The sequence below is a fragment of the Bos grunniens genome, chromosome 16 (assembly GCF_055505025.1).
Source record: "Bos grunniens cultivar Pamir isolate PY7600 chromosome 16, Bosgru_T2T1.0, whole genome shotgun sequence".
NCBI lineage: Eukaryota > Metazoa > Chordata > Mammalia > Artiodactyla > Bovidae > Bos > Bos grunniens.
Genome location: NC_141180.1, coordinates 3879451 through 3891791, shown reverse-complemented (window position 1 = coordinate 3891791; position 12341 = coordinate 3879451). Strand labels below are relative to the sequence as shown.

The 12341-nt window shown below is 51.7% G+C and overlaps 1 protein-coding gene across 14 annotated transcripts in view; it reads left to right on the top strand.

Annotated features, from left to right (window-relative positions):
• The window catches only part of NEK7 (NIMA related kinase 7), a 166864-nt gene that overhangs the window by 65285 nt on the left and 89238 nt on the right, over positions 1–12341 (top strand). For 11 of the 14 annotated variants that reach the window (XR_015142581.1, XM_086342204.1, XM_086342195.1 and 8 more), the window contains exon 3: positions 5975–6115. The exons of the other annotated variants lie outside the window; for them this stretch is intronic. Coding sequence is in view for 10 of the 11 variants with exons in the window: in XM_086342204.1 (XP_086198330.1) it covers positions 5975–6115 (141 nt within the window). In the remaining variant the exon portion in view is untranslated. The remainder of the gene's footprint in view (positions 1–5974; positions 6116–12341) is intronic. 14 annotated transcript variants of the gene reach the window in all.

The window sequence follows — 12341 nt, the reverse complement described above, 5'->3', positions numbered from 1 at the left end:
AGATCTTATAAATGTTTAAATAATTGGTTGAATTTGATCACTCATTTTTCTTATGCTGTAGTGAATTCTCTCCTTTGTTTGATAAAAAGCCAGTTATAGTGATTAATGGTATATCATTCCAGCTGACTTAAATCTGACTTTTAGTGTCTTTAGGAATAGGTTACTTTTCAAGTAGCTTAAGAAATTTTAGGGAGATGATTTTTCAAATGGGAAGAAGAATGACTAATTAGATTGCTGGCACACGTGATGTTTTTGTTTTAACATGTTTTTTAAATTTCTGGTGAGGTTAATATAGAAAGTAGTGTGTAAGAGCTCTGTGTGAGATATTGTCAAAAGGGCATTCCAGTTTGTGTAGTTGGGAGCTGAGTAATGTCTCTTTAAAGATCATCCATAGAATGAGCTTCATTGCCAAATAAAATTGAAGGGCATTTTTAAGTTTCGTTACTTTCAGATTTTGGAGAAATTTAATACTATTAACTTAAAGTATAGTATTTGTTAGATTACAGAGTTGGTAAGATGAAAATCACCAGCAAGAGACGAGTTTGCAGTAACAGTGAAAACCTTATTAATGGTGTTAAGTATTGTTAATCCTGGCTTGTACATTAGATCGCTGATAACAGTACCTCTAGGAATTGTCAGGACAGGATTTTCTCCCTGGAGAGTCTGTTGAGTCCATGGCGGGGCCCCTCTAATTTCCCCAGAGAGAACTATTATCATCATGTTACCCTGAATTATCTTACTGCTCATTAAACGTTCTTGCCTTCAAATTTAAAAGAAATTAGAGAAATTAATTTAGTCCTGGGAAATCGTTGTTTAACGAGTTTGCACCTGTGAGAGTATGAGTCGGGGGACAACAGACTGCGTTTTACTTTGAAATGAAAAGTATTTATGTGCAGGAGGGGACTGACACGTAGAAGTTAATCCCAATTAGTTAGCATGATCTGGTGGTTGGTAATTACAGGGCATTCAGATCAACAGGAGTTTCCTTAATGAGAATGCCGGACATTTAAGGGGTTACATTAAGCCTCCTTCACTCAGGTTTGATTTTTTAGTCGTCATATGTGATTTTGAGTATTTATTTTGCTTTTCTGAGATTTTAGGATTTTTTTTAACTTGTGGATTCACACATCTCAGGAGATTAAGTACAACTCACCACAAAAATGTACCGCACATACTTCCAGCCCCTGGATAGGAAGATCCCCTGGAGAAGGGAATGGCAACTCATTCCAGTATTCTTGCCTGGAAAGCCCCATGGACAGAGGAGCCTGGTGGGCTACAGTGTGTGGGGTCGCAAACAGGTCTTACATGACTTAGTGACTAAAGCACCATCACTGGGTCAGGCCTCAGACGGCAGCGTTCAGGGCCTCGCATATCACCCCAGCGGGGACAGTGGCTTAGCACTCAGGTCTCCTGACCTGGCGGGGGTGCAAGGCAAGTCTCGTCTCACCCGGTGGAAGCTGTTAAGGGCAGAGGGACTTCTTTCAGCTATGTTCACCTATAAGTAGATACTTACTGTCTGTTTCATGTCATGCCACCTTCGTGGCATCTGGGCACAAGCTTGGTTTCTGCCTTTGAGAAGCTGTGCTTGGAGGGAGAAATAGACACATGTAAACAAATAATTAAAAGCCAGTGAGATCCAGAACCCAGCCCTGTGCCTGAGCTTGCACAGCTGTCTGCAGAGTTGACTGCTGCTGAAGACTGCGGGCCCAGGGCAGGGGCCCCTGAGAAGGGCCATCAGATGGGTCTCCACGGTGAGCAGAGGTGGGCCACATGTGCAGAGCACAGGTCCCCAGAAGGCCGGGTCACTTGGACGCTGTGTGTGAGGGGTGAGCTGCTGCTGGACTTGGAGGCAGACGGGAAGGATGGTGGGGAGGCCGGGGCAGGTGTGGGGTGTCTGTGAGACCCCCCACCTCCGGTGTAGGTGGGTTCAGTGTGTGATGAAAGAGACAGAGTGGTGTTTAACTTTCATCAAAGCTGAAAATCCTTTAAATGACTCACATTATTCCAGAAGTCATTTCGTGGGGCTCAAGACACATAGCCTGGTGGTGAAGGGGCTGCAGGGCCTGAGACCCATTTGTGCACTGCATGGAGAGCAGGGCAAGGCGGTCGCAGTGATCTCAATGGCTTTATTTTGTATCCAATTTGCATCTCAGTATTTTGCTGAGTTATTTTATTCTCCAGCATAACTCAGGTGCTAAGTTAAAAAATATGGGGAATTGGACCACATCCGAAAAAAAAAGAAAATACAGCTCTTCCCTAAAAATAGTTCTTTACTTGCATGGGCACTGGCCTGATGATGTCATCTCTTTTATTTTAAGCACCTCATACAGTGCTGTTTACCTGGGACATAACTCATCCACGTGCAGCAGGGCACCGGCCACAGCGTCTGAGAATCACCGGCCAGGTGTGTGTCACCTGCCTGGCCAGGTCTTAAAGGAGACCACCTTGCACCCAGGCTGATCTTTCTGCAGATCGCCGCAGCATGCCCGAGCCTCGGGGTGGGGGTGCCGGGATGTGCAGCCCCACTCCGTCTCACGTCTGCTCCTCGCGTCTAGGCCTGGCGACAGGACACGGGAGCAGATAAGACAGGCTGTCAGTCAGCTGCGCTGCCCTTTGAAGAAAGGCCACGGGGGGAAAGGGTGCCGCAAATGGGCTGTGAAGCTTACATACACTGCCCACTGCTAAACAGATTACGTCTAATGAAGTGTCTAATGCCCAGGCCGCATCAGCCTAATCCTGGGTGGCAGCTCATCCCTCCGCTGCCAAAAAAACGCCGCCCTCTGGCCCTCACTCGCCACTCCGGTGGCCACGCGCAGGGAGGCGCCCGGCCTTAATAAACCCAGACAGTGTGTGATCTGACATGCAAATGTAGGTCATTGCATATGTAAATGTGTGATTAAGCGCCTGCATGCCAAAACACATTAGCCGTCCTCCGCGCTCAGCATGCGGTCGTCACAGCGCCTCAGCAGCCCCCGCGCACGTTTGTCAGTTACCGCGCGGACAGGGGACGGGGGTCCCTGGCAGGCCTGAAGTGCGTGCAGGGGTTGCGTGGTAGCGTTCCCAATGAAGAAGCCGAGTGTCACCCTGGAGACCGACACCTTTTCATCTGGAGAAGGAGCGCTCTAGGTGTTTGGAAGAGAGGAAGGAAACCCACCTCTTCCATGTTGCAGTCTGTCCTAGTGTGTAAATTAAACAAAAACAAAAACATTTGGTAGAAAAGCTTGGACAATTGAAAGTCTCTCATTAAGTGAAATGAAGTTACGAAAGCTAGAAGTTGCTAACATCCACTGACTATATCTAAAAAGTGAGACTTCGTAAGTTTCCTTTGTTAAGTAGGTGACAGTTCCTTGATGGATCAGTTGGTAAAGAATCCGCCTGCAATGCAGAAAACGCAGGTTCAATTCCTGGGTCAGGAAGATCCCCTGGAGAAGGGATAGGCTACCTGCTCCAGTGTTCTTGGGCTTCCCCAGTGGCTTAGCTGGTAAAGAATCTGCCTGCAATGAGGGAGACCTGGGTTTGATCATTGTGTTGGGATGATCCCCTGGAGAAGGGAAAGGCCACTCACTCCAGTATTTTGGCCTGGAGAATTCCATGGACTCTATAGTCCATGGGGTCACAAAGAGTCGGAGAGGACTGAGTAACTTTCACCTCACTTTACAGTGACAGTTGTAAATTCATCTCAGTGACCACAAAAAGAAATCTTATACTTGAACAGCGTGGCAAGTAGTCTCCCTTTATTTTATGATTTCATTCCTACTTTTTATTTTCATTTTTGGTATGTGTGTTTCTAGTCCCATTTCTGTTTTATTCATCAAAAGGCCTAAAATTGAAAATGCTGTGGATTATCGCATAGGGTACCGTAATATTTATTACACTGTAGGTGGCTGTTTAGTAACCCCCAGAGGATGGCTAACCCTGTGTTGGGAACTGGGGCTTGGGCATCAGCTAGCTATAGATCCTGGTGTGATAACATCTGCCTGATAGGATCATCACGAGAATTGAATTAAATAGCATAAAAGTACTAATTTATAGGACCAGTTACATTATAGGTGCCAAAATGGGACCTTTTTTATTGTAGTCGTGTTATTATTCTATTCTGGCAGTTATTTATGGTTTATATTCACATAACGAATTTGTGAAATTTGTATTCTGATTGTTTTGCATGTCTTAAAGGAAGAGTGGTATTTTTCTTATTTTGGACTTTTCAGAAGAAAGAGAAGCTATGCACAGTAACAAGTTATTGCTACTTTTCCCCTCTTTTTTGATAAACGTGCATTTGAATGGCAGTGAAAGTCCAGCAGAATTTTACAGTTTTTTTTTTGCTAGCGTGATAGATACAGTGACATGAACAAGGTCGTATGTATTAGGGGTTAATGTAATGCCCATATATATGTCAAAGCAGCCCTTTGCATACGTCATGGGGTCATCAGCCCTAACTACGGTTTATTTGAGGACCGTTGATTTGAGTGCAAGCTGCCTTGGCGCGTTTAGGAACCCGTGCGCCCTTTGTTTGCACCAATAGGTGTTTAATGTTCGGCCTTAATCAGGCCCCACAAGAATGTCATGTTTACTTTGAGTCGGCCCAGAGTAGAGAAGGTCCATTTGGATGTGAGCAGAGTGGTACCAGGCCAAGAAGGGTCTACTTATCAGGAATCCTGGGATCTGGAAGAGGCCCACGAGTGTTTGGCCAAAAAAGGGAAGATGGAAAAGCGCATATGATGGCTGAGCCGCTTCGTTATATTTCAGTAGACTGAGATGCTGCAGGTAGAGCGGGAGTGACTTGAGGCACTGCAGAGGCAGCCTTCCCGGGGCGTGTGTAGTGGCCTCTGCGCTGGACAGCGATCGACCCCGTGGGTGTGCAGCTCAGGTCTGTCCTGTGGCCGGGTGATGGATGACTGAGTCCGTAAGCAAGGAACAGAAGAATTACAACAGTGGATAGGACACATCCACCCCCAGAGGGGCCCGCGGTCATGCCTCCTCCCAGCCCCGTGATAGGACACATCCACCCCCAGAGGGGCCCGCGGTGATGCCTCCTCCCAGCCCCGTGATAGGACACATCCACCCCCAGAGGGGCCCGCGGTGATGCCTCCTCCCAGCCCCGTGATAGGACACATCCACCCCCAGAGGGGCCCGCGGTGATGCCTCCTCCCAGCCCCGTGATAGGACACATCCACCCCCAGAGGGGCCCGCGGTGATGCCTCCTCCCAGCCCCGTGGTCCGCTCAGCACAATTGAGGCCCCTTTTTTGTCCACATGGGCTCTTTCCGAGCAGAAACACTTCTTAGGATACATCTGCTTCCCTGGGGGCTAGTCCAGTGCCTGCCGTCTAATGAGTACTAAAAAGTGTGAGTTTCAAAAAGAAATGTCTTTTCCCATGAACAGCAAAAAATATATTGTTTAAAAGGTATTTATGTTCTAAGTGACAGAAAGAAAGAAAGACCGTGAAGTTGCTCAGTTGTGTCTGACTCTTTGCGACCCTATGGACTGTAGCCTACCAGGCTCCTTCATCCATGGGATTTTTCCAGGCAAGAATACTGGAGTGGGTTGCCATTCCTTGCCATTCCTTGCCATTCCCCGTCAGTGGCTCTGACGGGGTGTTGATAACAAGAAAAGCAGTGCCCGGGGTGGGGGTGGGGTACCGGGAACCTCTCTACTTTCCTCTTAATATTCTGCTTTTAAAAACTTAGGTCTTAAAAAAAAATGTAATGATAAGGTGGTGGACTTGCTGCCCCTGGGACTGTTCTTTGCAGAAGTTAAATATCATCAGGAAGTTTAGAAGGTTTTCATGTGCTAGTTGGCAGGGTGACTGTGTGTGTGTGTGTGTGTGTTTATATAATATGAATAGTTTGATAAATACCTGTCAAACAAATGACTGTCTGCAGGTTTACCATAGAAATCACCTACTTAAGTGAAGACAATTGACAATTGTGTGCATACTGTGTGATTGAAAACTTTCCTGACTTTTTTAATTACAGAAGGCCTTACGACCGGATATGGGCTATAATACATTAGCCAACTTTCGAATAGAGAAGAAAATTGGTCGCGGGCAATTTAGCGAAGTTTATAGGGCAGCCTGTCTCTTGGATGGAGTACCAGTAGCTTTAAAAAAAGTGCAGGTAAGATGACTTTAATTCTATAAATCCATGTAAAATTATATTCTGTGAATAGTAAATAGAGAAAAGTATGTCCTGAACGATTGGGTCATGACAGTCTCGAGTTGAGAATGATGGGAAAGAATAAAAATTGTCCTGTAAACGCTTGCATTAAGTGCTGTGTATGGTGGAAATCACTTTTTAGTTGTAATGCTACTTTTAAAATCGAGCTGGCTCTGTTCACCCGGATTCAGTCATGACTAGAATGATCTTAGAAAAGCTTTCACAGCTCTCGGTTTTAAGAGGCAGATTGGAGTTGTCACCATGGCTCCTAGCTGGGCATGTGGCTACACGTCGTAGCCTCAGCTACAGGCCTCGAGCACGGAAACCCGGCTCGCGGAACGCACTTCCTGAAGCCAGGACTTGGCGGGCATGCTCCGGGGCAGGTCTCCGTGCTCAGGGAGAACCAGCCTGGCAGTAAAAGACAGAAAACCAAGGTGAACTTTATTTACCGGAGAAGAGAAAGTGAGACAGGTGAACGCAGGGGATTGCTGTCCTGCTTACCACGCCCACGCTGCGTTGGCATCGGCCCTGGCCTCCTGCCCTGGCTGTGCGGGGCTCCTCAGGCATCTGGGTCTGCCCAGCTCCCCTGGCCCGGCCCTGCCCTTCTGCCCTGCCTGTGTGCGGGCTCCTCAGGTGCCCGGGTCTGCCCAGCTCCCCTGGCCCAGCCCTGTGCTCCTGCCCTGCCTGTGTGCGGGCTCCTCAGGTGCCCGGGTCTGCCCAGCTCCCCTGGCCCGGCCCTGCCCTTCTGCCCTGCCTGTGTGCGGGCTCCTCAGGTGCCCAGGTCTGCCCAGCTCCCCTGGCCCAGCCCTGTGCTCCTGCCCTGCCTGTGTGCGGGCTCCTCAGGCGCCCGGGTCTGCCCAGCTCCCCTGGCCCGGCCCTGCCGTCCTGCCCTGCCTGTGTGCGGGCTCCTCAGGCGCCCGGGTCTGCCCAGCTCCCCTGGCCCGGCCCTGCGCTCCTGCCCTGCCTGTGTGCGGGCTCCTCAGGCGCCCGGGTCTGCCCAGCTCCCCTGGCCCGGCCCTGCGCTCCTGCCCTGCCTGTGTGTGGGCTCCTCAGGCGCCCGGGTCTGCCCAGCTCCCCTGGCCCAGCCCTGCCGTCCTGCCCTGCCTGTGTGCGGGCTCCTCAGGTGCCCGGGTCTGCCCAGCTCCCCTGGCCCGGCCCTGCGCTCCTGCCCTGCCTGTGTGCGGGCTCCTCAGGCGCCCGGGTCTGCCCAGCTCCCCTGGCCCGGCCCTGTGCTCCTGCCCTGCCTGTGTGCGGGCTCCTCAGGCGCCCAGGTCTGCCCAGCTCCCCTGGCGTGGCCCTGCCGTCCTGCCCTGCCTGTGTGCGGGCTCCTCAGGCGCCCGGGTCTGCCCAGCTCCCCTGCCCCGGCCCTGTGCTCCTGCCCTGCCTGTGTGCGGGCTCCTCAGGTGCCCGGGTCTGCCCAGCTCCCCTGGCCCGGCCCTGCCGTCCTGCCCTGCCTGTGTGCAGGCTCCTCAGGTGCCCGGGTCTGCCCAGCTCCCCTGGCCCGGCCCTGCCGTCCTGCCCTGCCTGTGTGCGGGCTCCTCAGGTGCCCGGGTCTGCCCAGCTCCCCTGGCCCGGCCCTGCCGTCCTGCCCTGCCTGTGTGCGGGCTCCTCAGGTGCCCGGGTCTGCCCAGCTCCCCTGGCCTGGCCCTGCGCTCCTGCCCTGCCTGTGTGCGGGCTCCTCAGGCGCCCGGGTCTGCCCAGCTCCCCTGGCCGGCCCTGCCCCGACGGGCCCACTGCCTCCCCTCTGGAACGCTCTCGCCTTTCTGCCTCAGAGTGTTCGACGTCCTGCAGTACAACTTCTCTTTTTAGAGAGAAGGTCTCTTTTGTCGACACTCGGCTGTAGACTTCCTGTTTTATCCTGCTACCTGGTGTCGTTTTCTCCGTCGAGTCCTGTGAAACCTCGGTGTGCTCCTCCTCTTACTATTTAATTTCATGAAGGATCAGTGTCCTTGCAGCAGCCTTCACCAGCAGAGGGGAACAGTTTTCCCTTGTACAGTAAATGTTTATGAAAGTGTTTACAGGACACACGTGTCAGAGGTCAAGACTGGAACAGGTGCCCTCATACCCACCACGTGGCTCAGATACAGCCGTCACTCCCTTCCCTCGCAGGTCACCATGTCCTGAGTTTTGTGTGTATCATTCCTTTTCTTTTCTCTAGATTTTTCTCCATATCAGTATAAATTCTGAATGAATCTGTTTGCTTCTGCATTTTTGAATGTACATAAATATTGTCACGTGTTGGTGTGTGGCTACGCTTTAATCTTTATATGTACAGTATTCGGTGTGTGGACATGCATGTATGTGTGTGGTATTGCCTGTCGTGTGTGTGGTATCCGTTCTTGCGTGCTGCTAGTTTCGGGTGTGTGCGGTTGTGTGCTGTTGCAGTATTTCTGTCGTGTTCATGTCAGATGCTGTGTGTCTCCTGGCGCACACATGTGGGACTCTGCCTTTTGTATGTGCCTGAGATGAAAGCAGTGAGCCTTCCTCTCTGCTTTGTTGTGTTGCAGTTGGGACCTCTTCTAGTTTAAGCACAACTCCCTCTACACATAAGAGAGGAATGATGCTGCGAAGATATTCTTAGCTTATGTAATTAGGGGACAGTTATCTTAAACCTTTACAAGAAGATATTTGCATTTCAGACATGTTGATTTTTGTGATATATTGCACTTGTGCTGAAAAAGAGAGACCAGGGTTCTTCCTTTTTAATAAGCCACCTCTGCAGCTTAGTATGAAAATGTTTTAAAATACCATTGACCAGACTCCTTTCCTGTCTGAAGAATCCTAGCCTCTCTTCAGAAACTTCACCGGGAACCAGATATTGGATTTCCTTCTGCAGTTTGTTATTTTAAGGCTTCTTACTGGTCTGAAGGGCTGCGTCACTGTTGCCAGCTAATCCAGGACCCTTCCTGGAGGAGGCCCTCTGTTGAAAGTTGCATCTATAATTCGTTGCTCTGCTCTCAGATATTTCATGAGACCCTGCAGGAGCAGTGTCCAGACTCCTCCACGTGGTTCTCTGGGCACTTCTGTGCTTTGTCCGCGTGTCAGGTTTCAGTTTGCCGTGACCGGCTTGCTGGAAGCCCTGGTGACTTTCCTGGATGTCTGCCTGGTACCTGCGTGTGCAAGGGAGGGAGTGTGTGCTGAGTGCCCTTTCCTTCTCGAGATCATACAGGGATCGGGAGCCTGCGGTGGTGACAGGACTATCGGTCTTTTGGAGAATTCACCCCGTCCCGTCACGGTTTGTTCTCCCCCGTTATGGTGCTCCTTAACTGGGGGGCACGGGCAGGCCTTGCTGCCCTATCCCAGCCTCCCTTCCTGCTGCTCCTCCAGTGGGAGCGGGCGTCTGGTGTTCAGTGGTTAGTGCCGAAGGCTTTGAGAACCAAGATGAACAAAATAACAGGACTCAGGGATCCCAGTGCAAGTGCAGCCAAGACACGTCTGAAACAGTGAGAGAGGAACCACACGGGAGCAGCCTTGAGGAGCCCAGAGTGAGAGGGAGATTGAAAAAGTCTTCCCAGGGCACTTGGCCTGGGTCTTAGAACTGCCGGTGTATCGGAAGACTAGCAGCCAGCTGCTTTGATCTTAGAAGTGCAGGTGTATCGGAAGACTAGCAGCCAGCTGCTTCGATCCGGCCCATGCAGTGTCTGGTTACACTCAGCTCTTCTATCGTTTGGTCGTTAATCCTTGTCTGCCTCTTTGCAGCCCTGTGGACTATAGCCCACCAGGTTCCTCTTGTCCATGGGATTCTCTAGGCAGGAATACTGGAGTGACTTTCCACGCCCTTCTCCAGGGGATCTTCCCAACCCAGGCATCAACCTGGGTCTCCTGCACTGCAGGCAGAGTCTTTACCATCTGAACCACCAGGGATGCCCCATATTTGCTTATATTTAATAGCTATTTTAAAGCATTCATCAAGAAAATCAGTTGCAAGTCAAATTTTCCATAATTCAAGCTTTTAAAAAACTATCCCCCTTTAAAGCACATTAATGCTTTTTTACCTGTGTTAATTTTCGATTCTACATTCTGCGTATTTTGCATGCAGTCCTGATTGCAATTAGGATTTTTATGCATTTAAAAATTTATGGATAGTAGTTTCTTTTGTAATGGATGCAGTGATTTTAATATATTTCTAACCCTTTGTGGCCATATACGCAGTCTCTTTTTCAGAGTTCACTGTGATTATGGAATTCATCCCAGTTAAATATTTGGCTCCATCTTTGTCCCTAGTCTTCCAGTCTGCAGGGCCTTTTTTCTTTTTTTCTTTTTACAGTGTGTTCTCAGCGCCTTGCTCTTATTTTCCTGTGCCGCTCCCAGCACCGCGTTGTCTCTGCCGAGACCAGGAATCCTGGTTTCTCCCCAGGCCAGCCAGCGGCACCTGGTGGGTCTGCTCTCAGTGGCGTCCGGGCCCTCACTGCGCTCCGGGGCTTCTGTCTCAGCCGGCCACATCCCCTCTCCTGTCTCCCTCATGCTGTCTTCCCACCGGACCTTGTCTCTGACTTCATCCTGACCACAGCACACTGGCCCACATCCCCTAGACCTCTTACTTCAGGTCTGACCTCAGTTGTCTGCTTATGTTACTTGGACCTTTGTCAGCTATGAGAGCAACGTGGATGCTTCCGTTTCAGAATCGCCCCGTCTTGCTCAGCCCTGGGCAGGGTTTCTCTTCGCCAGTGTTTCTTCATTTCTGCTTTCACCGGGAGTCCCTGTTCCACGCCCACAGCCCCGAGGGGCACTGCTCGCCTCTCTCTGGAGATGCACTCTCCTGCACGTCCTACTTGGATGTGTTTTAGCCACAGGATAAGCAGAACCCAAACCAGCAGGCCTGCCTGACTACAGTGCTGGCGGTGGAAGTGCGTCGGCCGGCCGTGTGCTCAGGCGCAGGGGAAAGTGCCCAGGAAAGTGCCCACCGTGCTGCGTGCTTTCCGTCTTGGCCGCCCTCACTCCCCTTCCCCCGCCTGTGCTCCAGGGGGGCCCTTTCTCCTCTGTCGCCCGGTTCCCTCCTCCCTGCAGTCTCACCCCTTGCTGTCCTCACGATGTCCCCGTGGCCACTGCTACTCCAGCACCCACCGCGTCGCCCTGCACAGGCTCGGGTCCCGCTCTGCCTGGGGTCCCCTTCTCCTTCCTTCCATGGCGCCTCCTCCCCCGTGCCTTTCGGGGCAGGTCTCACCCTCAGGGTTTGGCTCAGTTGTTGCCTTTCCCTGACATGAAGGGTGGCGTCTGAACCCCTCGAAGCCCTGACTAAACTTGGCTGAGCGTCAAGCTCTCGGGAAGTCGGAACAAAGCATGGATTTCCGGTGGTACCTCTCCCAGGCTTTCTGGTTTTAAGGACGTGGGGCTTCTGGTGCCCCAGGAGGCAGATCACTGTAGGTAGGCTGAGCAAGTTAGAAGGCGTCCCCGTGGAAACAGGGGTTTCTTTTTTTTAATAAATGACGCAGTCAGGTATCCAGTTCCTTGCCGTCCTTTGCCGGGACCTTGGAAGCCCACGAGGAAGCATTGAGGCCTGTCTCTGATGTGCCCTTGGGACGTGCAGGCGCCTGCAGAGAGGGGCCGAGGGCCCTGGGGAGCCCCTGCGCCCGCCGGCCCGCCAGCCCCGCAGCCCTGGGGCCTGTGTGTGGAGCGCGGATTCTCCTTTCTGTCCAAGCGGCTGCAGCCCTTCCCCGAGGGTTTCCTCCTCCCGCGCTGTCTTCCGCCCTTCAGACAAGGGGTCGGTCTCCCTGCCCTCGGCGAGCGCGGGCCCGCAGTTGGCGGCCGACGGCCGAGGTTCTCCCCGCGGCAGAGGAGAGGCCGCCCCCTCGGTCAGCCAGGCCGGGACGGGCGGAGGAGAGGGGCCTGGACCCTACTGCCGGCCGGGGCTGCGAGGACGGAACCCGGGCGGGAGGGGGACCATGCGGGCGAGGGCGGCTGGCGGGTGGGGGACCCCAGAACAGGACTCGCCGCGAGCCCTTCATCCAGGCTCCAGTGGGCTCGGACTCCTGACTAGGATTCCATTTATGCAAGATAACTTAGAGTAAGATAGGACACTTTGTCAGACTCCCTTAGTGTTATTTTTAAGTACTTTCTTTACTACATTCTAAGTGTTTTTTCTTTTGCTAGATGCCCTTTCAAGGACATTTGTGTTAAGTCACTTGAAGGCCTTTTTCTTCCTGAAGATATAGGTGTTACCATTTCTGTTTCATCAGTTGTGAATGAT